The sequence below is a fragment of the Diabrotica undecimpunctata genome, chromosome 2, assembly GCF_040954645.1.
Source record: "Diabrotica undecimpunctata isolate CICGRU chromosome 2, icDiaUnde3, whole genome shotgun sequence".
NCBI classification, from domain to species: domain Eukaryota; kingdom Metazoa; phylum Arthropoda; class Insecta; order Coleoptera; family Chrysomelidae; genus Diabrotica; species Diabrotica undecimpunctata.
The window spans coordinates 170335522-170361420 of NC_092804.1; the positions used below are offsets into that span (position 1 = coordinate 170335522).

The following is a 25899-nucleotide window of genomic DNA, read 5'->3' on the forward strand; positions in this document are numbered from 1 at the left end:
GAACCACATTCGTCATTTTCCATAAATCACACAAATTCTGTATGCCTCCTTGGTCCAATTCCATAATTACTTTTGACTACATATGTACTGCCTGTTAATGCACAACTTGTATGTATTGGCCCCATTGAACAAACACCAGTGAAGATCCCAACAGACCAATGTGGCAGGGAATGTGTTAAAGCAAATTTCACTCTGAAATTACTTTTTTCTGATGTGAATCCTCATGTCTTTTCAAATTACTTGTTTTGTTAAATAATTTAAAGCATATTTCACATTTATAACGTTTTTCCCCAGAATGTATATTTTTATGTTCTTTTAAATTACTTGTACTGGTAAACGACTTTGAACAAATTTCACAGTGATAGGGTTTTTCTCCTGTGTGCATCCTCATATGTCTTTTTAAATCAGCTGTTTTGTAAAAGGACTTAAAACATATCTCGCATTGGTAAGGTTTTATCCCAGTGTGTATACTATGTTTATGCCGTTGTAAAGTACTTGCTTGAGAAAATGATTTACAACAAATTTCACATTCGTGTGGTTTTTCTCCAGTATGTATTCTTGTGTGTGCTTCCAGATTGCTTGTATTGGAGAAAAACTTCGAACATATTGTACACTGATAAGGTTTTTCACCAGTGTGCATTCTCATGTGTAATTTCAAACCACCTATTTGGGAAAACGAGTTCAAACAAATTTTACATTGATGTGGTTTTTCCCCAGTGTGTGTTCTCATATGTCTTATCAAGTCATGTGCTTTGTAAAACAACTTGAAGCATATCTCACATGGAAGAGATCTTTCTCCAGTGTGGACTCTCATATGTTTTTTCAAAGTACCATTTTTCGAAAAAGACTTTAAACAAATTTCACACTTAAAAAGTTTGTCTTCAGTGTGAGGATTTATATGTTGCTCCTCACTACAAAGAATTTCAGGTAATGCTTGAATTATTTCCATTATATTCTCCTCCTGAAAACCTAAAATACAATGTTTCAAATAAAATACTTGTTATATTCAATACATTGTATATATATATATATATATATATATATATATATATATATATATATATATATATATATAAGCTTATCAGAAAAAAATCAATAATGAAATTGGAGAATATTATGTGGATTCAGAAGAAATCACAGCATAGGAGGAAACATAAATTTTCCTGCTGTGATGCAGGATACAGTATATCCTACTGATATCCAGGAGTAAGCATACATTGAAAGAAATCGCAAAAATACTAGAAGGGAACCAGTAAAGAAAAAGATATACATAAACGAAGAAAAGACCTAATATGTATATGAAATAGAGAAAACGTTAATACATACATGGATAATATCTGGTAATAATCACTGAAGAAAAAACATAAATTCAAAGAAGTATAAAGATTCCAGTATCTAGGAACAACATTCACCAGGAGACCAAATATGAAGAAAGAAATTCAGAAATTCAAGAGAATTATGGCTGGCAATCATTGTATCTTTTCACTAAAGGAGTTATCAAGAAATAAAAACATATCTAAAAGGACTAAGGTTAGACTATACGAGACAGTGATAAGGCCAATAGTATTATATACCAGAGACACATGGACAATGAACAAATATGAGAGTCATGATCCAGTGTGGGAAAAAAATCCTCAGTAAAACATTTGGAGGAATATGGGATCAGAAGATCACAAAGATTAAGATGGATAGGACATATTTAAAGAATGCCAAACACAAGACTACCTAAAAGAATATTTACTGGAGTAATAAACTATGTAAGCTATGTAACAAGCTATGCAAATATACAATATTTATGAAGAACCAAATATTTTAGGGATCATAAAGTCACAAAGATTAACGATGGTTAGGATATACTATACTATCTAAAAGAATACGAACTGAGTAATGTGAGGAAAAAATAAGAAAGGTATGTCGAAAACCAGATGGAAGAAGGATTGGAACATGACATGGAAGAACATTTAATCTCAAATTGGATAAATAAAGCAGTAAATAGAAAAGAATGGAAAAAATAATTGACTTAAAAATGACAGTTGTGACTAAGACTATTAATTAAAAAAGATAAACAGTTAAATAATATCATTAACTAATTAATTCATATTTAAATGAAAATATAACAATATAGCATAAATAGAACAGATTGTAAGGCACATTAGCCTCTACAGAGTAATCTCTTTTAGGTCAAGGCCTTGTTTCAACAAATACTTAAACCTTTTTCTTGCTGCTCAAGCAAGAACAAAATTGCAGAAAAAATAAAAGTTGTTATTATAAATGAAACTCCATGTACAGTGGTTCAAATCATTTAATTTTTCTATTTGAGTAATACAGGGTCTCACTTTTTATACAAGCTTTCGCTTCTTGTTGGGTGGGGTATTCTGTGGTATAGGCAACTATGATTTGACATTTAACTGACACACCAGTTCTTATTACATTATAACAAATAAGACTTTTCATCAGCCACCATGTTTTTCGTACAGACAGATTTGACAATGACGTATAATGTATAATATATATTATACGTCATACGTACTAGTTAATAAATTTATAAACAAATATTTATTAAATAGATATTTTTTTATTTAATAAAGAATTACATATTCCATAACAACACCGCTTCGTTGTTACTTTTCCTACAGCTATTCTTGGCGATATAGGTATAAAGCGATTATTTTTCGCCAATGTGCTTTTTTGTATGCTGTGCCAAATTACCTTTTTTAGAAAACCACTTAAAACAAATTTCACATTGATAAGGTTTGTCTCCACTGTGCGTTTTAATATGTATTTTCAAATTGGTTGCTTCAGAGAAAGACTTAAAACAAATTTCACACTCATACGGTTTTTCACCAGTGTGTCCTTTCATATGTTTTTTCAAATCAGAAATTCTGTAATAAGATTTAAAGCATATTTCACATTTATACCGTGTTTCTCCAGTATGTATTCGTTTATGTACATTCAAATTACTATCACGGGAAAATGATTTTAAACAAATTTCACATTGATACGGTTTTTCTCCAGTGTGCGTTCTCATATGTCCTTTTAATTGACTGTTTGTGGTAAAAGAAATATTGCAAATTTCACATTGGTACGGTTTTTCGCCAGTGTGGATTCTCTTATGTACTTTAAAAGCACTTGAATGAGAAAATGATTTGAAACAATTTTCACATTGGTAAGGTTTTTCTCCGGTGTGGATTCTCTTATGTTTTTTCAAATAACTATTACTGGAAAAAGACTTACAACAAATTTCACAATCAAAAGGTCTTTCTCCAGTATGCTTTCTCATATGTGTTTGTAAACCATCTTTTGAAGAAAACGACTTAAAACAAATTTCACATTTGTATGGTGTTTTGGCGTGCACTTGAATGTGTTTTCTTAAATCTACTTTGCAAGAAAATTGCTTGTCACAAAAGTTGCATTTTTCTTCAGCGTGCAGACTTATATGCTGCTCTTTATTACATGTAGGTTCAGGTAATGTTCTGATTATTTCCATTCTATGCGTCTCCAGAGAAGCTAAAATAAAAATAAAATACTAAAAAGGTGATAGAGTGAACACGCACTTAATAAATATGTGGATCAATATACTATAAAATCTATAAAATACATAAAATAAGGTCGCCCAATAAGGTCTACTACAGTACATAAAATAAGATCACCCAATAATCACTAAATTGAGGTAAGTATGCTTTTCTAGGGTTTTGCAACAAGGGCCTAAGTTGGTAGATGTATCAGGCTGCTATAATCGAAGTAAAAATTAAAAAAAAAGTTGCTAATAGCTTATTAAAGGGAATCAAATTCGAATGAGAAAATTGTTTCAATATTTGTATGGCAACGATAAGAGTAGATCTTAAAAAAAGTAAGCTCCTCATCTTTTTTATAGATTTTATTCATTGTTTAGGAACCTAGTTCTAAAATACTTTTACATTTGGAAAATATTTCCTATAAGTATTTTTCATTATTTACTATTTTAGATTTTACAACTAAATTTTTATTGAACTTACTGAATTTTAAATTTGGTTGTCTGTTAGGTAATTTTTGTATAAAACAAAATGGTAAAATATAGTAAATACAGTAAAAGCTCCTTATTCGCGCTTCCTTCTATATTTGCGTCATCAGATTTCTTTATTCGCGGATCGAATCGGTACATACATATACCTAAATAAAAAGCATTCGGTATCCTTTGTCAACGCCTCAACAAATAGACTAATAAAAAAATAAAATTGACATTGTTACAATTACGCCTAGATTGTGTTTTCAAAAGCTATCGGCGTTGTATGTTTGGTTCGACGGTTGCTTTGAGTTAAGCCGCTTTCGTCGCGGTTTACAGCATGTAAATCTTTCAGCTAGACATAGGTAATATTGAAGTAATTGTGTCAACTGCGCTCTTAATCCCACTGCTGTCGTCAAGGACACCTTTTGGAAAATCATACAATTCCAGCGTCGTGGTTATTTCATTATTTTTTTTTAATATTGAATTATTTTATTATAAATTAATTCTATCATTATGTCTCTGTTAGTGCCTTTTTCGTTATGTGAATAACGTTGTCTACCTATTTTCATTTTATTAAATAAATAAAAATCTCCCAAATAAATTTAAATACAAGACTTTTTAGATGCCTTTATGACACGCCACTGATAAAGAGTAAATAAAAATAATCGAGTAAATTGTGCTGACCAAATATTAATTTGCTAAAACGTATCATGAATTCGTCTGTTGTTACAGCTGGCTCACTGAAGAAGACAGCATATTACCCATTAAAGTGCAAGGAGAGCTATCAAAATGTTGTGAACCGATATTGTTTTGATTTTCGTACTAGAAAACGGTGTATTTGATTTACAACTCGTACAATTCGAATATCGTATTACATTTATTAGTCACATTTTTTAATTTATTGTCAAAGTAATACCTCTCAACATTTAATGTGACAATCTCATCTCAGAAAACTAAAACAATAGTAGTCAGCAAAGGGCCAACCAGATGTAAAATAGAAATTGATGGCATCAGTATTGAACAAGTAATGGAAATAAAATACCTGGGAATTCCACTGTCCAGCTATGGAGACCTGGACAAAGAAGTGAGAGATCTAGTACAAAAAGCAAACAAACTGGCAGGACGCCTTAGTGACACTATATGGCGAAACACACATTAACATTGAGATGATGTCAAGAATTTATAAAGATAGTGTAAAGTCGACTTTACACTACACGATTTTATCATATGAGATTTGTTATGATTCCTCGTTTCTATGATGTTTTTAAAAATCGTGACCACTAATAACTGACAATGAGGTTTTATTGATTTTTCTTTTTGTTTATATAGAGATATTAGACACAGTATGGGTAAAAACTATTAGATTTTTCAAATATTATAATGGAAAATAAATCTTTGCTTGCATTGGCTTGCGGACGCCGGCAACTGTGTACAGCTAATAGTAAGAAGAAAAGATCAGATGCCTTTGGGCTCGCAGGTGGCTCTTACGAAGAAACAGTGGACAGGGTATATCAAATTTAGTATTGATATTATACCAAATTAAAAATAATTAATAAAGAAACTAAACTAAAATTATGACTAAGATGACTATAAAACACTAAACTAAGAATAAAATAAGCTAAATAAATAATAAAAGAAAACTACGACACAATAGCACATATTAGATAATAGGCTCAATATCAATGCAACAAACAAAAAGTAAATAAATAAAGGATGTTCTCTCTCGGTAAGGGAATGTCGCTGAATTGACATAAAAATAAGTCGCGATATTTGAATATGTTGGTGTTACCGGTATTATTACCGAAAATCATATGATTTTATCATGCGGAATAGGTACCGTACTATTCTCCTCTGACAAGCTATGACGAGCCGCATGACAGTGCTTATGATAAAATCATATGACAAATCACAGTGTAAACATGGAAATTTTACTTCATGACCAAATCATGTAGTGTAAAGTCGACTTAAGACCAATAATGACATATGCCTCAGAATTAAGCATCGAGTTAGAATCTATAGAGAGGGCATCACGTGACTAAAAACGACCTCACTTCGGCCATATTGTGTTGCCACTTTTGACAGATCGTATATGTTTATTTACGTTGGTTGTTTTTCGAATATTTTTAGTTTTATAATACTTTTATAGAAACTGTAATAGTATATTGTGATAGTGCATAATACTGGTTTCTTGTTCTCAACGTAGTTGCAGTAGCAGAAGCGGTATTAATAAAAAATCTTCAGGAATATCGTTCCACAGGTTAGTATACAAACATGTAAACAAAGGAATGGCCCGTACTTCAGAGAATAAATTAATAGTATTTGACTGTATTAATTTATCTTTATGTATAATATATCGTGTTTTTAGTGTTTACCGAGGGATAAATAAATCATAGTTTATTAAAAATGTATTGCACTTTTTTAGATTATGATTAAATCTTCTGAATAACTAGTCATATTTTTATAGTAGTTTTAATATTATTGAGTCCGGCCATGATCCCACCGCCATATTGGTTTCACAGTTAGCCACGCCTACCTACGCCGTTTTTAGTACATACGTTAATATGCTCATAGCTTCTCCATAGATTCTAACTCGATGGAATTAAGACCCGTCACAGCCACAATGCAAAGGCTACTGGAAACGGCAGAGATGAGAGTACTGAGAATAATTACAGGAAATACGCTGAGAGATCGAAAGAGAAGTGAAGACATTAGAAGAAAATGTAACGTACAATGTATAAATGAATGGACACAAAATAGAAAAAAAGAATGGAATAACCACATAAACAGAATGGACGAGACCCGTATCGTCAAAATAGCAAGGGATAAGATACCAATCGGTAGAAGAAATATCGGACGACCGCGCAAAAGATGGAGTGACAACCTTCCATAGAGGTATTAATCAGCCAATGAACAAGCAGAATTGCTTATGAAGAGGAAGAAGAGGTAATTGTAGCCTATCGCTTAGTGTTGTGGGACATTGGCATATACTTGAGAAAGCGCAGTTGCCACACTTACCCCAATGTATATTACCTATGTCCAGCTGAAACATTTACCTACTGTATAACATTTGTACACAACGATAATATAGTATCTAAAAAGACGAAGATACTTACTAGAATTTTTATTTAGATTAACGTACCTCGACGTCACAGGTCATTGACACAAGTACAATAGTTTTAAAATTTTACGAGCATTATAACTGAGTATAGAAATAACAAAATTATCGATTTCACGATAAAATTTATTACAGGTATTTGATAACTATCAATTATACAACACCCTATTTAACTGACAAAAGGTACAACAGCAATGACCTGCTGTAGCACAGTTTTTAAACGATTGTCAAAATTGATGAAAATAATTGATTTCCTAATACTCTTTAAATGTAATGCAGAGTACCTAAGTCAAAACACAAATTCATTATTTTTTCAGAATTTATAAATGTATCATCCTGTATTTTATCATTATAACAGTAAAGGAACAAAGCGGGTTTTGGGACAGGAAGTGGCCAAGGTCACGTCTGTGTCTAAACGGCTCATCCGATCGTGACGTACGACAGCTCGTTGAAAAGTGACGAGGCCAACGAATACAAAGACACAGAAAAAAACATAGCTGCGCATTGCCAAAAGAATCTTAAGCTTGTAGTGCCCAAACGGCTCGTCCGATCGTGACGTACGATAGCTCGTTGAAAAGGGGAGGGGCCAACGAATAGAATGACACAGAAAAAAAACATGGTGACGCATTGCCAAAAAAACGTTAAGCTTGTAGTGCCTAAACGACTCGTTCGATCGTGACGTACGACAGCTTGTTGAAAAGGGAAGGGGTCAAAAGTTAATGCAGTTTACGTTGTCCTAGGTATTTGCTAGTCTACAGCTTAGAATCCGAATGATCAGATGTTACGTTTTTTCTGTCTTACTGTATGGCTGTGAAAGTTGGACAATGGACTCCGAAGTAGAAAAAAGAATAGATGCCTTTGAGATGTATATATATACAGACGAATGTTGAGGATTCCATGGGTACAAAGAGTTACTAATGTTGAGGTACTTCGTCGCATGTGTAAACAAAAAGAATTACTAAGAATAATCAAAGAGAGGAAAATGCAATACTTGGGTCATGTGCTGAGAGGCGAAAGATATGAATTACTTCAAGTTATACTGGAAGGAAAAGTACAGGGCAAAAGATCAGTAGGAAGACGCCAGAACTCGTGGCTGAAAGACCTGAGGAGATGGTTCGACCGCTCATCCGCAGAGATCTTTCGCGCAGCAGTTTCCAAAACTACAATTGCCATTTGGATCGCCAACCTTCGAAAGGAGACGGCGCAATGAGAAGAAGAAAGTATTTGCTATACCTATAATTAATAGTTTTGGAGATATGTTACATTGTAGTAAAAAAAAGGTATTTCATGAATTAAATATATTATTTTTATTTACTTTGCTATTTACAAATATCTTACAGCAACACACAAAAAAATACATTTTTTTTTATATGCCAAAGCTCTAAGCGGTGCTTTGGATATGTAAAAGTAGTTATAAAGCACATTTTTACTATTAAAAATCTAATATTAATGTTTGCTGATTTCTCCCCAATGGTATTCCTATTTTTTTTAACCGACTTAACTTAGCACTTTAACACGCACCTTACTCTGCTTTTTAAACCTAAAATATTTACACGAACTCAAAAGGTTTAGTTCTCTTTAGTTTTCTCACTATTCCATGGTAATTCAGGATCTGAATGGCCTCCATTGCATTTTAAAATGCTCTCTTATTCGGTTGCCAAAGATCTGGATATTGCTAATAATAAACTCTTCAGAACAAATCTTATATTTAAGGAATATTTTTAATTTAATTTATGTTTAAAATAAGGTTATTTTTAACGTTCCGATTTCCACTTCGGAAATCGTTTTGACAATACAAAAGATTCATAAATTCCTCAAATTTTGTTTTTTATTACTTGGCGAAAATATCTTCCAATAATTTAATTTTATCTGACTCATTCATATTGACAATTCAGACATATATTACAGATTTTAAAGAAGACGACTTAAAATGGTATTGTCAATATTGTTGAGTTGCGTTCCTGGGACGACTTTATTGAAAGATTTGATAGACTTATTCCTATTAAAAATAGTACTTATTTTCCAGTGTGCAATTTTATGTGTCTTTTCAAATATTTTGATCGAGCAAAAGACTTTAAACAAGTTTCACATTGATATGGTTTGTCTTCAGAGTGCACTAACATATGTCGTTTTAAGTCACCGCTTTTGGAAAAGGACTTAACACATATTTCACATCGATAAGGTTTTTCTAAAGCGTGAATTTTCATATGTTCTTTCAGACCACTTGCATTTGAAAACAATTTGGAACAAATTTCACATTGGTACAATTTTTCTCCAGTCTGCATTTTCAAATGGCTTTTTAAAGTACTTTCAGCTGAAAACGAATTATAACAAATACCACAGCGGTAAGGAAAATCTCAAGTGTGCGTTTTCATGTGTCCTTTCAAACTGCCTACTGATGAAAAAGACCGCGAACAAATTTTACATTGATTAAGTTTTTCTCCAGTGTGTTTTCTCATATGTCTTTTTAAATCACCTGTTTGTGAAAACGACTTCAAGCATATTTCACATTGATGAGGTTTTTCCCCAGTGTGTATTCTCATATGATTTTTCACAGCACCTGATTGAGAAAACGACTTCAAGCATATTTCACACTTAAATGGTTTCTCTCCAGTGTGCATTCTCGTATGTGTTTTTAAAATACTCGCATTGGAAAACGACTTTGAACATATTTTACATTGATATGGTTGATCTCCAGTGTGGCTTCTAATATGTGCTTTTAAATAGCCATTTTGGGTAAACGACTTCAAACAAATTTCACATTGATATGGCTTTTCTCCAGTGTGCGTTATCAGATGTCTTTTTAAATCACTTCTTTGAAAAAATGTCTTAAAGCATATTTCACATTCTATAGATTTTTCTCCAGTATGAGTTATCTTATGTTGCTTTAAACCGTATTTTTGAGAAAATATCTCAAAACATATTTCACATTGAAAAGATTTTTTCGGGCTCCTATTTTGCTCCTTATGACATGGATGTTCAAATGTTTTAGGTGTTTTTGTATTTTTCTCCTGGCACCCTAAAATAAAAACCAAAGTTTTAATTGCTTTTTGTCATTGTGATAGTTCTGACACACGATACACAAATACCGGTATGCTACTCAAGGAATACAAATCTGCACTCCGACGCGCATGACGTCACCTGCGAAGCAACAATACAGGGTACTACGGTGTTCGAGATATAGGATTCCTGTCCCGGTAGATGTATTTGTGCATCGTGCGGTAGCTGAATTGTTTTACAAAGCCTCTCATTTCGATCTCTTTTTCTAGTGTTTACGTCTATATAGTTCAATTTGGTGTATTATCGATAAACATGCCCGGTTGTGCCGTAGCTAATTGTAAAAATTATAATATTCACACATATAAGATCACCAGCGACATGGGTATTGGAAATACTGCCCTTTAGTTTCAGCTGAGTGTTGGATGTAACATGATTTTATTAATCACCCCTGTGATGTCTTTAAATATTTTTGTTTTTGCAGATCCTCCACATTTGATTTAACTTGCCCGAAATCATGTAATTGATCATGGTTTTGTTATTGACAATAAAATAATCAACAATGATTACTTTGAAACGCTACTAAACATATCGACTTCAGAATTGCGCATAAATTGACACTAAATCATCTCTGTTTAAAAGGCTCTATGAGGCAAAGAGTGAGATCTGCAGTTCAATTATTGTCAAATTCTGTAGCAAAAGCTATTAATTATGTTGGAAAAATTGACTTATGCCAAAAGATAGTTATTGGAACACGAAACGCATATGGTACAGACTTAGATAAGCAGGCACGTCTACTGGATGAAAGGTCAGAAATGACCAATTCAACGCGGGTTGGTAAACATAAAGGACTTTATTCTATTTCAAAAAGGAATATTGTCTATTAATAGATCTCTGAAAGAGTTACTTCCTTAGCTACAAGCAAAATACAACGTTAACTATATTTTAACTTCGATGTTGAATCAAGACATGCTAGAAACCTTTTTTTCTTATATTCGAGGAATGGGTGGTGCATATTGGGTTCAATAGATTTTAAATATAGATTAAGGTGATATATTTTAGGAATATTTGGTGGTGATCTTTACAGAATGTCGCTATTGAACTAGTAAATCTGGCGTAAGTAACAGCTCAATAGAAAATCCTCAATTACCAAGCAATATTTCGGCGTCAGAAGATATTTGCTTGGCACAAAAAATGCTAATGTCTAATTTGGTAGAAAAAACTGAAGGTTCGAAAGAATCTCAGTCTGAAGAGAACAAAATACTTCAAAATACTATATTATAGAAGCTCACTACTTGGAGGAGAATCATATAATTGACGATGTTCTCTTTTGTACCCACACGAAGAAGTTTTTTAACTTCAAGAAATAAATTTTAATAATGTCGTATAAAATATTTAATAAATCTTTATTATGAATTGTCGGCCGAATTCATTACTGGAACATTGTAAATTAAGCTTATGTTGGAAAATCAAGTCAAAGTTCGAAGATATTTTGTAACACACATTTTAAAACAATTTTCTCTGTAGAGAAACGTCAAAAGAAAGTTGTTTTATTTTTAATTAGAAAACCTATACCCAAGAAAAATAAAAACATTGTAAACTACACTACACTTTATAATATAAAGTGTCAAATATTCATATATATATATATATATATATATATATATATATATATATATATACACGATATCAACCGACTAACAGGGCAAGCGTCAGTGTTCTAATAGAAACTTTGCTTCGCACGTGACGTCACACAGTGCGAGAGAGATAGAGCTAGTGTCTGCAATAGCAAACCGGTATTTATGTATCGTAGTTCTGACATAGTACAATTAATATATATAAAAACAATCTCGTAGTCTATTTAGTGGAGCAAATGAATGGACTAATGAAGTTCCCACTGTCCCTATCCACTACCTAGTGCAACTATTGGTTCGCTAGACCTTAAAGAGGCCTAGAACGGCCTTGGAAAAGAAGGGGGAAGTAAGATCCTGTTGTACCTGACTCTAGTCTGATATTTTAGGGAGATATGAGAGGTGTAGCATAAGTAGGATATGATAACATTGCCTGCAACAGTAAGGCTTTGAACAGCAACTGGTGAGCTAATTAATACATATGGCGAGGCTAATATGTCAGTATCCATTGGCTAGACCACAGTGAAATACAAAGTAATAATTGCAGAGATCTCCGACGAGTTCATATTGTGGATGGATTTACTAAGGAAAGTTGGGGCTGTATTGAATGTCAAAAATGGAGTTCTCGTGATCAGTGGTGAAGAGTTACCGTTTCATGAAGAGAAAGAAGATGTTATCAGCTTAATAACTACTTGTGACGTAACAATACCCGGAAATAGTGAGAAAATTTTGATGACCAGACCTGATGGTTACTGCCGAGAGGGAAGTTTAAGAATGGTCGAGAGGACGAATAAAAACACGGTATAAAGCACACAAAACAAATAAGGCTACATGGGTAACAAATGAGGTAAGACACGCTAGTGAAAAACTAAAAAATCTACACTGGATAGCAAAAAATATAGGGAGTCTCGAGTCTCAAGATACCTATAAACAGCCAAAAAAAGAATATAATTCTCTATTAATAAATACTAAAAAAAACTTTCATAGTGACTTAATTAATCAATCTTACAATATACCAAAAATAATTTGGACTTTAGTAAACAGTGAAACTGGTAGGCAAAAGAACAGGTCTTATATTATTCTACATTATGATAATAAAATTATTACCACGTCTTGTGATATTGCTAATGCGTTTGCCTCATATTTTGCTACAATTACAGAATACAATCTTCAAACTCATTTTGGCACATCGTTACCTTCTTGTACTACCTCAAAAATGTGTAACAAAACATTTTTCTTTTTACCCGTAACTCCAATTGAAATAAAAAATACAATCGATCAACTAAAAAATAAGCCTAGTACTGGTATTGATAACATATCTGTAAAAATAATAAAACTGATAAGTGATCATATATAGATTCCTTTAACCCATTTAGTTAATCTCTCAATAACAACCAGCCAATTTCCATCCATATTTAAAATGGCAAAAGTTATTCCAATCTTCAAAAAGAATGACCCTCATGATATTTCAAATTATAGACCAGTATCTGTCCTTAGCATAATTTCAAAAGTAATAGAGAAGGCTGTATACAACAGAATGTTAAATTTTATAGAAGAATACAATTTATTAACTCCAACCCAACACGGCTTTAGATAAAAAAAGTCAACACTCACGGCTGCATGCAGCTTGTTTGAGCGTATTTATGATGCAATTAGATAGTAGAAACCACGTGGCAGGTCCATTTTTTTATCTATCACGTGCTTTTGACTGCTTAGACATAACATTTATTCGCAATAAATTATATAACGTTGGTTTTAGAGGGATATTTCTAGAATGGATAATAAATTTCTTAAGTGACAGGAAGAGTGTTGTTAAGATGAAAGAATCAAGCTCAGAACCATACACGACAAATAAAGGAGTACCACAGGGATCCGTGCTGGGACCATTATTATTCCTAATTTTTATTAATGACCTACCAGATCACATAAGGGCACTTATAATATCAATGTTTGCTGATGATACCTCGTTAATAGTCTCTGCACGTACACTAGAGGAATTAAAAATGACAATAAAGACTGTTGTTGACTGCTTTATACGCTGGTGTAATACCAATAGACTAATATTAAACATTGACAAGACGCAAATTATTTATTTTCATTCATCTCAACTCATCTAAATATGACTATATCTTAACCATCCACGATAGAAACAATATGTTATCTTCCACTCACTCTACAAAGTTTTTGGGTGTATTCATTGATTGTAATCTCAAATGGTCAGAGCAAGTGAATTCAGTGAACATGAAATTGAATAAAGCTTTTTATGCTATATCTAGAATTAAAAACACACTACCCATCTCGGCATTGATGAACGTTTATTATAGCCTTGCTTACAGCCACATGTGCTACAATGTAATTTTGTGGGGGAACTCAGTAGATAGTAACAGTGTTCATTAACCAAAAAAAAATTATCCGTAAAATTTTTAATTTGGATTATCAACAGTCTTGTAAACCAGTTTTTATTAAACATCAAATTTTAACTTTCTACTGCCTATATATCTATAAATGTTTACTTTATGTCAAAGAGGAAATCAATTCATTTCCAGTAAATTCAGACAATCACTACTACAATACAAGAAGTGCTGAATCTTTACGAGTTCCTAAACACAGAACATCCAAATTTCAAAATTGCTTCAGATATATGGGACTGACCTTATACAATCATTTGCCAAAAACTGTGAAAGAAATACCACTTATCTGTAAATTTAAAAAAAAAATGTTAAAGATTTACTCTTAAGAAAAGCATATTATTCTATAAATGAATATCTTGAGGACAAACTGCAATAGCTTCATATTTTACTTGTAAAAATGTTATTTTATATATTTTATGTTTTGTCAATTTTTTTTTACACTGTGAATATTGTATTATACACATTAATGTTTTTTTATACCAAATTCTGTAGTGACGTATCCTATACATTTATTTTGAATGTCTTAAAGGATCAATAAAGATGACTATGACTATGATGAAGTGAACGATGGGTAAACACCTGTCCCAAGTTGTATCAGAACATCAAAGAGATTGGGACCAGCACATTCATTTATTCTTAATGGACTACCGCTCGGTCGTGAATGAAACTACAGGCCAGACTCCAACCTGCCTGATGTTACGTCGTGAAGTTCGTTTGCCCTGCGGCCTAGAGTTTGGCTGCAGACCTTCCGAAGAACATGTTGCAAGCGAAGATTATGTCGACCGCTTGAAGTTAAGAATGAACAACATTCATGAACTTGCCCGACAACACATCACAAACAAAGATCAATATGGTTCTCGATGTAAGAATGAAAGCTATGAGGTAGGAAATCTTGTTTGGCTTTATAATCCACAACTTCGTCGAGGCTTGTCTCCTAAACTGCAAAGACAATGCGAGGGTCCGTATGAAATTAAAAAGAGAATAAATGACGTAATATACCGAATTAAGAAGTTGCCGAAAGGTAACCAAAAGTAGTTCACATAAATCGTCTTGCACCTCATGCTGGCTCAAATGAAACAAACGAAGCACGAACCCTTCAATATGAGATCAAAGATATCCGGCGACCAAGCTTTAATGAAATAATTTCAAATTACGCAGGAAAGAGTGCTAGATTCGGCGTAACCACAGAAGTTCAGCAGGATCTTTTTAGTATTCCGCATAACTTCTCTCTAGCCCACTGTGTTGCCCAAGAACTTGAGATGACTAAAGGAATATCATTCGTATTTTATAAGAAGTTCGGTCGTTTGAACGAGTTAAAAAATCAGCAGCCTAAAGTTGGAAGAATACTGAGATAAGAATATGGTCCTCGATCTTTGCTGTATATGGTGACCAGGAAGTCGTATACAGACAGAGCAAGCTACGAGGATATATGGCGTGCTCTAACTAATTTGAAGAAAATCGTGTGCAATTATGACATCAACAATTTGGCCTTACCCAAGATAGGCCATGCACTAGAAAATCTAGATTGGAAGATTGTCAGAAGCATGCTTGAAGTGATCTTCCGAGAAACCGGCGTACGATTTACTGTGTGTTGCATTAATCCGAAGAGATCGTGTCCTTCAAAGACAGTAGACTGTTATTTCTTTCTGAGGATTCATACAGAGCTGGAGAGTCAGGTAGATTCCGCCATACGGGGCCTTCATCTAAAGCTGCTGATCGGGACGTGCAGATCTTAGAAGGGAGAAGTGTAACGAAATCGCCCATCTCCGATGCGTGGTACGTGTCATAGTTCTTAGAAGTAAAGAACTAGAATATTCGATCGTTCTAGTACATACTAACTTGTATATATATATATATATATATATATATATATATATATATATATATATATATATATATATATATATATTGTTATGATGTGTTTTTTTTGTTTGAATGATGAGCAATGAGTATTTTTAATAATATAGGGTTTTTATCGCGGTTCTCAAAGAATTAGCTTGTAAGTACTTTTTTAAATTATCTTTATTATAACTATTATGAAACACACATATATATCTAACTTAGCCAATGTAAATTTAAAATAAACTATCTTTAAATTGATGTTCTTATAAAACTAATTAAATTCTATAGACAATGTTAAATTTAAACAAACTATCTTCAAAATTGAAATGGTTATAACACTAACTAAATTATATTAACAAAATTTTGTACCTTTCTTTCAGTGAATGCCTAAATGAACTGTTTTCCACTATATATATTCTAATCACCACTGAATGTCTTCGTATTTCGGTTATCCTTGTTTTTGTGAAATTTCTTTTTTCAATTATCAGCTTCTACCAATTTAAGATATAGTTTTCTTCACCAGCATTTATACACCACCAACCAAACCAGCAAACAGCATTTATATTTATTCTTCTTTTCAATATACCAATATCCAATTATTATAAGTTGATTTATACTAATCTCCAACCATAATATAATTTAATTTCTTCCAATATACCTTTTTTTATCTTCAATAATTATTTGTGTATAATTATAAATGTGCATTAAATTATATGCATAATTTTTAATCTTCATTTAACTCACTATATTAAACTATTGGACTATTTGTACTTGATTCACTGACTCTAACTAACTTTCATAATAAACTGCTTGACTTCTGACTAAAAACTTAAAAACTGCCAAAAACTGCCATCTTGAATCCAAATCACGGGTATTTATATCTTTGGATATTCTAGAACTATCTCGTAAGATATCATGTTCCAATTTGTTCCATTAACTACTTGTCTGAATTTTCTGGAACAAACCATTTCGCAAACATGGCCATCTCCGGAGATCCAGAGAATTCCATTCTTTTCTATTAATAATTTTGTTTACATTTAGGCTTTTCAGATCAGAATATATAATTAAATTAGTAACTAACACTCTAATTTAATAAAATACACATTTCAAACAATATATTATATAACCCCACTTTATATTCCCTTATGATTAATAATTTGACACTTGGAGTATGTATAGTTGGTTGCCTAGGCACATGGCTCACTTAAATCTATTTACAACATTAAAATTACTAAATACAACTTTTTACAATTATTATATGCTAATTTATTAAAAATGCCCTCACATAAATATATTTTTATTAAATTCTCTAGTATTTAACTTCTTAAAATAACCAAATACTTGTTATATCTAAAATTATCTAGTATATAACTTACAAATTAATTTTTTATAAACCCCAATCGTCACAATATATATATATATATATATATATATATATATATATATATATATATATATATATATAAGTAACGATGATATTAGGTTTTTAGTTGAGAAAATATAATCGTGCTGTAAACTTATAAATAAATTTATTTACATAAATTTGAACCAACCTTTTTATTTAAAAACGGTACAATATTTATTTAAAAGTGCTCCATCTATGCGATAATAATCACCAATGAAGCCCATTTTGAATATTGAAGACAAACTCTGCCATATAGTCACTTATCGCAGGCACATACGAAAGATAGTCCAAAGCTACAGAGTGCGTCCCTAAGTTGCGAATAGGGGCCAGCCCACTTGAAAGGTATTTCAAGCCGTCTAGATCGATGAGCCGACAACGGACAACTCGATTTGACAGAGGTTAAATTTCCACTAATTCGAAAACAGCGACTCCAAAAATCTTTTTATGTCTTAACCAAATCTTGTGGTACATCTTCGAAAAAATGTAGACCTCTGTTGTGAAGAAAAATTGCTGATTTTCATGAAGAAGCCATTTTGACCCTCAAATCACCTTTAGAATTAATCTCAAGTACGCAGTAAATACTTCCGCTAATTACGTTTCAAACTACAATTTTATTTGAAAGGGTGATCTTTGGCTTGGTGCTTCTTACAGTAAATAACAACTATGACTATCTTCAGCGCCCTCAAATTTTGGTTTTTGGGTTCTGTGTCCATTGTGACCTTTGTACGACACATCGAATAGTACAACATCGCAAAGTTTTGGCAGATTTAGCCGAGGGTTTCTCTTGAGAGTACACTATAATATGTATTTTTAAGTCACCGGTTTTTGAACAAGACTTAAAACATAATTCACATGGATAAGGTTTTTCCAAAGCGTGAATTTTCGTATGTTCTTTCACAACATTTGCATTTGAAAACGACTTCGAACAAATTTAACATTAATACAATTTTTCTCCAGAGTGCCTTTTCGTATGTTTTTTTAAAGTACTTGCAGCGGAAAACGACTTGGAACAAATATCACAGGGGTAAGGCTTTTCTCCAGTGTGAGTTTTCATATGTCCATTCAAAGTACCTGATTGACAAAATGATTTAAAGCAAATTTCACACTGAAACGGTTTTTCTCCAGTATGTATTCTCGTATGATTCTTTAAAATAGTCGCATGGGAAAACGATCTTGAACAAATTTCACATTTATATGGTTTTTCTCCAGTGTGTATTCGACTATGTCCTTTCAAAGTTGTTGTATGAGAAAATGACTTCAAACAAATTTCACATTGATAGGGTTTTTCTCCAGTGTGCGTGGTCGTATGGTTTTTGAGATCACTTGATTGAAAAAATGACTTGGAACAATTTCTGGTATGAGTTTTTAAAATACTCGCATAGGAAAATGCCTTTGAACACATTTTACATTGATACGGTTTTTCTCCAGTGTGCATTCGGCTATGATCTTTCAAAGTAGTTGCATGAGAAAATGCCTTCAAACAAATTTCACACTGATACAGATTTTCTCCCGTGTGCACCCTCCTAGTATGCTTTTTCAAAGTACACTTTTTTGCAAACGACTTTAAACAAATTTCACATTGATACGGTTTTTCTTCAGAATGGATTCTTAAATGTTTTTTCAAATAATCATTAGTAGCAAAAGAGATAGAGCAAATTTCACATTGGTAGGGTTTTTCCCCAGTGTGTATTATCGTGTGTCTTTTCATACAATCTGATCGAGAGAACGATTTAAAGCAAATTTCACACTGAAACGGTTTTTCTCCAGTATGCATTCTCGTATGATTCTTTAAAATAGTCGCATAGGAAAACGACTTTAAACATATTTTACATTGATATGGTTTTATATGGCTTCTAATATGTATTTTTAAACTGCCTTTTTGGGAAAACGACTTAAAACAAATTTCACATTGATATGGCTTTTCTCCAGTGTGCGATATCGTATGTAGCTTTAAAATATATTTTTGAGAAAATATCTTGAAACATATTGCACATTGAAAAGATTTTTTCGGACTCGTATTTTGCTCTTTAGGACATGGATGTTCAAATGTTTTGATTGTTTCCGTATTTTTCGCCAGGCACCCTAAAATAAAAACCAAAATTTTAATTTCTTTATTGTCAATGTGACAGTTCTGACATGGTACAATTAATTTATACTGAAAACAATCGTCTCGTCTATTCAGTGGCGTACTTGAATGGACTAACGAAATTTCCACTGTAACTTCCCACTACCTAGCGAAACTATTGTTCGTTAGGCCTTGAAGAGGCCTAGAAAGGCCTTGGAAAAATATAGAGGAAGTAAGATTCTGTTGAACCTGACCATAGTCTGGTATTGTAAGGAGATATGAGAGGTGTAGCATAAGTGGGGGAGAGCCAAGGAAATGGAGTGACGTTGCGTTATGTTTTGTCGTTCGTAAATTTCCTCATTCTGATAAGGCTTGGTCAAAGGATAATGGATAATGTAAAAACATGTTAGAAATACGACATAAAACTAATTTGTAAGAAGAAAAGAATAATGATCATTAGTAAAAACACCAACATAAACGCCCAAATTACAATAAGCGATACACCGTTATAAAGAGTGGAGAAAATATGCTATCTGGGCTACCGATACGAGATAAAAACACGTATTGAAAAGCCAGAAGCTCTTTTAATTTAAGAATCTTCTTAGGGAGATTATCTGCAACACGTATCAATATACGCATAAGAATTCTTAGATGTTGCGTTTTTATTATCCTCTTCTCCTTCTTCAGCCTTAAGTAATTCAACTTTGGACATAGGTCTCCCCCAAATCAATCCAGTGTCTTCTATTTTGCCCCGCTTGCTTCCAGTTGTGTCCTCCGATCTTCTTAATATCATCCGCCCATCTCATTTGTAATCTTCCTCTGCTTCTCTTTCCTAACCATGGTTTCCATTGTTGTATTTCGTTATTCCATCTTATATTCTTCAGTCGGGCATTGTGTCCTGCGAAGCTCCATCTTAATTTGGCAGCATGTTCTCCTGCGTCTTTTACTTTGGTTTTGCCTATAAGTTTGTTCTTTTGTCTATAAGTCTCAACCCGAGCATTGATCTTTTCATCGCTCTTTGTGCTTTTACTATTCTATCCATATTAGACTTGGTGCGTGTCCACGTTTGTGAACCATACGTGAGTATAGGGAGGATACACTGATCGTAAATTCTGGTTTTCAAATATTGTCCTATTTTGGTGTTTTTCAAGATCCAACTAAGTTTTCCAAATCCTGCCCACGCTAACTTTATTCTTCTGGTAATTTTCAGAATAAGCATAATTATAAAACTCTATAATGACCTGGTGAGACCACATATGGAATATGCTTCAATCATCTGGTTTCCTACTGCATTTTCAAACTACAAACTGCACTGAAAAAGTGCAAAAACATTTTTTTAAGATTTATATACATAAGGAAAAATAAGAAATATCCATATGTGGTCTCATACAAGGTATTGTGAGAATTACCAACAATTAATATTTATTTATTTGCACCATGTAATAAATAGTTATGTTAAATTATATCAACTAAAATATATTTTTTAAATATATACTACCCAAAATTTGATGGGTTTTGTATACACTTCCACTATTTAGAATAACTCTTCTTTTTTTAACGAAAGAAGTCTGCAATAGTAGGATACTTGAGCTATTAATACTGAGAAGTAGGAATTGTTGTGTTGTAGGTGATGTTTGAGTATTTTTCAGGAAACCTGCATGGCAACGTAAGACTCCCACTAGGGGTTGCTGCTGACCCTCAGAAGATGTCTGAATGGGTTATAGATGGCAATTGAATAGGGGTTGATGGTAGAAGGGTGAAAATTAAGGGTTGTATGTATTTTTTAGTGCCACTTCATTAAAAAATTAAAAAAAAATTGACCAAAAAATAAAAAAAAAATGTTTGTGATTACTCTTACCTCTTAGGAGTACAAAAAATAGATTACAACTGATTCTCAGACCTACCGAATATACATATAAAACTTCATATAAATTAGTGAAGCGGTTTTGGAGGAGTATGGCAACTAACTCTGTAACCCTAATATGGCAATTAAAAAATAAGGATTAGTAATATAAAGGTGAAAATTAGGGGCTGTATGTATTTTTTAATTCACATAATAAAAAAAATTGTTTAAAAAATAAAAAAAAAATGTTTGGAGTGACCCAGCCTTACCCCTTGGGGATATGAAAAAAGATTATGATCTATTGTCAACACTATTTAGTTATTATAACCAAAAGTTGTTGATTAAACAACTTTTGATTATAACACCTATTTTTAAAATATTTTTTTGGTAATGATTTCCAGAATGGAAATGGAAACATCAAACAACAATTATAAAATGTAATTTTCATTACAATGAATTGTGGCTAAATCCCATATAACATCATATTTAACTAAACATCTGTTAAGTTGTTTTCCATAAGAAGACATATTTAGTATACATAACTGTAACAGTAGGGAAGATGAGTTCTATAAACTTATAACTATTTATTACTAACTTATAATAATAATGTAAGAGGTGCAATAAAATTGCTTATGCTACCAAAAACAACCACGCATACTATGTGATTAAGAGAGTCTGAGACTTGAATAGAGTAGAATGGGAACGTTATCTTCGATGTGTTGAGTATAATTATTGTTTATTGATTTCGATAGGCATTATTACAAAAAATGTATGAATTTAATTACATTAATTACAATGAACAAAGTTCATAAAGAGTCCAAAATTGTATATTCTTTTCATTGGAGTTTAAACATTGACATTAGGCAAAAATATTTATATTATACTTTTCTAATGAAATCCTTAGTAATTCTTGTTTATTCGTTACAATAAATAATGATAATTTAAATAGAATGTCTAGTAAATTATGGAAACTTGTGTTGTTTATATTGGAATCACTTCGTTAATAAACATTTTGCAGCACAATAGAGCCTTTTCATTAACTCTGGCAACATTGTCATAAATTACACTTCTTGACTTGAGCATATGAAAAAGTTGTAATTTGTCATCTATCATTTCATGGCAAAAGGTTTTTTAAACAAGACATAGTTTAAAAGGAAAATACATACAAATTAACATCAAGCAAGCAATAAAAATCATTGTAGATTAATCAATAAGTGAAGTAGAATGCATTTATATACTTTCAGTTTCATAGATGACATACCCTATTGCTAAACTAGTACTAAATTAACTTAAATTATGTATAATAATATGTGTTGTTCATTAAATATAAGATAATATTAGATACGCATTAAGTGAAAATTAATACTTAACTGAAGCATTTTCCTTATAACTTCCACACATTTGTTCTGGCTAATTGGCTTAGTTCCAGTGCCATAAAACAAAACACAAACACACACACACATAACTTAAATTAACTTTAAAGTGCCCAATTATATATTAATTTACTAAATTACTAAACCAAATTTTCATTTTCGCAGAGCTACTCTTTTATTAAACTAGAATCAAAATTTTTAAACTGATTTTCAAGCATGTTATGCTTTTCATATTTTTTGTAATAAAAATCAGGAAGAAATAGGACAAACATACCATTTTCAGTTTGTTGAGGTTCAGTTATAGTCTTCTCTAATTTGATGTCGTTAACAATAGTTTTCATATCTAATTTGTCTGAAGAGTACATATCCATACAATAACTGATTGTACTCGTATCAAGCGGATCTGCCAGAAAAAACTCATCCTTTACTTCAAGTTTAACAGAATGGTGAAATTCATCATGAGATAAGTGATTATTTTCTATTTCGATCTTGCAATCTTCATCCAAAAAGTTGTTTTCTTCTTGTTTAACTTCCATAGCATTAACGCACTTGATTACTTGATTTTAGAATACAATGTTTATTTGTTTGTATTCTATAAAAAAATATATAGGTATGAGAGAAATAAAATTGATTTTGCTATATTTGTTCTTGTTCCTTGTCACTTTCTTTTCTATATTTTCCACCAGAGTGCACTGAACACTGTGAGCATTGTGAGGCGGCAGAGTATATAATATATATTATATATTTTTTTGTGTACTATACCAGAGAGGTTCGGTTATTCTCTGACTATAATACGTACTATGTACTGAGGAGACTGAACCACAGGGTTGAGTTTACCGACAGTACAAGTTGGGCCCTGATTCTAATTGAGATTTCGACTCAAAACATGTCGAAATTAATATGGCGACGTCGAAATGCGACTTTGCGAACCTTGTGGATTTCAGCTGAACTAACCAAACGACGTCACTCATTTTCGACTTATCGAAATTAATTTCAACTTCAAGAAAGTGGTTGAAATTTCATTTCGAGTCGAAATTAATCTGACATAACTGACTGGACTGGGAGAAGTGAACTTAGGTTCAGTTTAGGTAGGCGGTGTTTTGATCCTTGCAAGGAAAACTGAGGCAAAAAGTATTAATATGCCTGTGTTTTAAGGACATTTGCTAGTTTTGGAGGAATTAGAGAGTATAGATATCCGACGCTCATAACGGAGGATAAAAAGAATGTTACGGGATACTCAAAATTCTTTTTCACTAAGTGATGCTCAATTTAGGCAGCAATTCCGGCTTAATAAACAAGCTGCTAATTATTTAATAAGGGTATTAAAACCTGCCTCTAGGATACCCAAAATGTTTAGGGTTAGTATTACTAAGCTGCAGTAAATTGAAAAATATATTAGAATATAACCACTAAGTCAAATCTTAGTGGTTATAACTTAAGGATCTCCCACATCGCCTTTTTTTTCTTGCCATCTTTTCTTTCAATTCAAAATATAATTGAGAATGGCCACTATTTATGATTTAACAACTCAAACAAGAAAAAAAAGACGTTCACGTAACGTAAACAAAACAAACATTCAACAAGCGTAGTGCAGCCAAAAAACAACAGGGCCAACCCAAATTTTCAGCAGTGTCAAAATGATAAAGTAAATATCCCCAGTTTTAACTACAATCGAAATGAATGAGAATCGCTAGCGATTGCGACTGTCATGGCGTAGTCGCTTTTAAATTTCGACATCGAAATGAAATAGAATCAGGGCCTTGATCATAGCCGCAAATGTCAACCAAGAATTAAAATATTTCAGTTTGGCAGTATTGGGATTTTTTTAGAATGCATCTGTTTTATGCTTCAAATATAAAGAGAGAAAGCTTTTAAAAGTACATATCGATTATACTATTTTATGAATTCTGCAATTTTTAATTTATATGAAACAATAACGAGTAAATATTTGTCTCTCTCGAGATTAATTGCAAATTGCAAGCATCTATTGCAATCTGGCAACTGCTGATTTGACGATTGTCAAATCTATTCCCTAATCTATCCTTCAAATAAACAAATATTTACTATCCGACAAGCGAGAGCTGGCGGGTTGCGCGTAGAACAAATTAAAAAGTGGAAGGGATTGCTCATTTCTATTGCTGTCGGCTACGAGTTCACATCGTGGGATTAGTGCTAGATTTCTGACAGTGTTGTCAAGTATTTACATTTTTATTTGGAGTGGCTATATTATAAACTTATTTATATTTATTAAAATGGCAAGTGTATTAAAAGGCAAACCTTTGGTATCTCAAGCACGAAAAATAATTTTCAATGTTTTTAAGTTTACAACCGAAGAAGCTAATGCAGATAAAGTCTTAGTTGATTTAAAAAAGATACAATAACGTGTAGCTCATTTAACTGGTAATTATAATACTCACTTTCAAAATAAATTGAGCTTTAAATAATTTAATTTAAGTTAAGTTACAATCAATAAATAAATAAAAAATTACAGTGCATTAGATGACCAGTAAATAATGTGAAACACATGTGAAATAGAAATGACATAAAAATTGAAATGTGTTTCTACAATATGTTTATTTGCTATAGATATGCTGGACACTTTAATATTTCGATACGTTGCATTTTTTTATAAATGGGAAACAAAATATGATATTGTAAGCAATGATATCACAAGATAAAAGGCCGATAATACTTGAGTTTATCGTCTGGCTTAGAAAAACAAACAAGGAACGCGTGTTTTGTGTTGTGTTTAGTTTAGTAAGCATTAAGACATAATTTGTATCTGTCCGCGATACATACAAAAATACCTTCCCTTTGAGAATTAATTACATTTTACGAAAATAAATATTATTAACAGTTTTTTCTACGTTTTATTCAATATTATTATAATTTTTATTTTGTTTTCGTGGTAAATAAGTTTATCACACACGCATCCACATAACCACGGTACATATCTCCTACAGTCTGTCCCAAACCCTTCTTTCAGTGCGTCACTAATTTTGACATAATATAGGATTTTAAGAATGTCGAGAATTATTGCATGTCATTTTAGTTAAATTTGACAGTTGCAGGATCGTAATCCCTCTTTTTCTGATTGAAAATAATTTAATTATTTTAATATTAGTCTTTGTTCTTTCTCGATATATCTCGGCACATTTAAAATATTTTTATGACAATAAATACAAAATTTAATTTTCACTGTAAAATGTCTGATAATACTAACCTGAAATGA

At 32.1% G+C, this 25899-nt stretch overlaps 1 protein-coding gene across 2 annotated transcripts; it reads right to left on the reverse strand.

The window, feature by feature from the left end:
- Positions 1 to 154: 154 nt before the first annotated feature.
- LOC140435200 (uncharacterized) lies at positions 155 to 23953 on the reverse strand. Of its 2 annotated transcripts, XM_072523984.1 has the most exons (3): positions 22942 to 23953; positions 3235 to 3507; positions 155 to 969 (listed from the first exon to the last, which is right to left on the reverse strand). In XM_072523984.1, the coding sequence occupies exons 1-3, from the start codon at positions 23201 to 23203 to the stop codon at positions 188 to 190; spliced, it is 1317 nt and encodes a 438-aa protein (XP_072380085.1). In that variant the 5' UTR covers positions 23204 to 23953; the 3' UTR covers positions 155 to 187. The 2 variants fall into 2 exon arrangements, with proteins under 2 accessions (XP_072380085.1, XP_072380084.1); XM_072523983.1 differs by lacking the exons at positions 155 to 969; positions 3235 to 3507 and adding an exon at positions 18324 to 19468 and having other exon boundaries at positions 22942 to 23927.
- Between the last annotated feature and the right edge of the window lie 1946 nt (positions 23954 to 25899).

Bases quoted from the DNA above. Each gene is read 5' to 3' on its own strand.
- LOC140435200 (XM_072523983.1), bottom strand. From the start codon at position 23,203: ATGGAAGTTAAACAAGAAGAAAACAACTTTTTGGATGAAGATTGCAAG. The intron at 19,469-22,941 runs GTATGTTTGTCC...TTTTTATTTTAG, and splicing joins ACCTCAACAAACTGAAAATG to GGTGCCTGGCGAAAAATACG.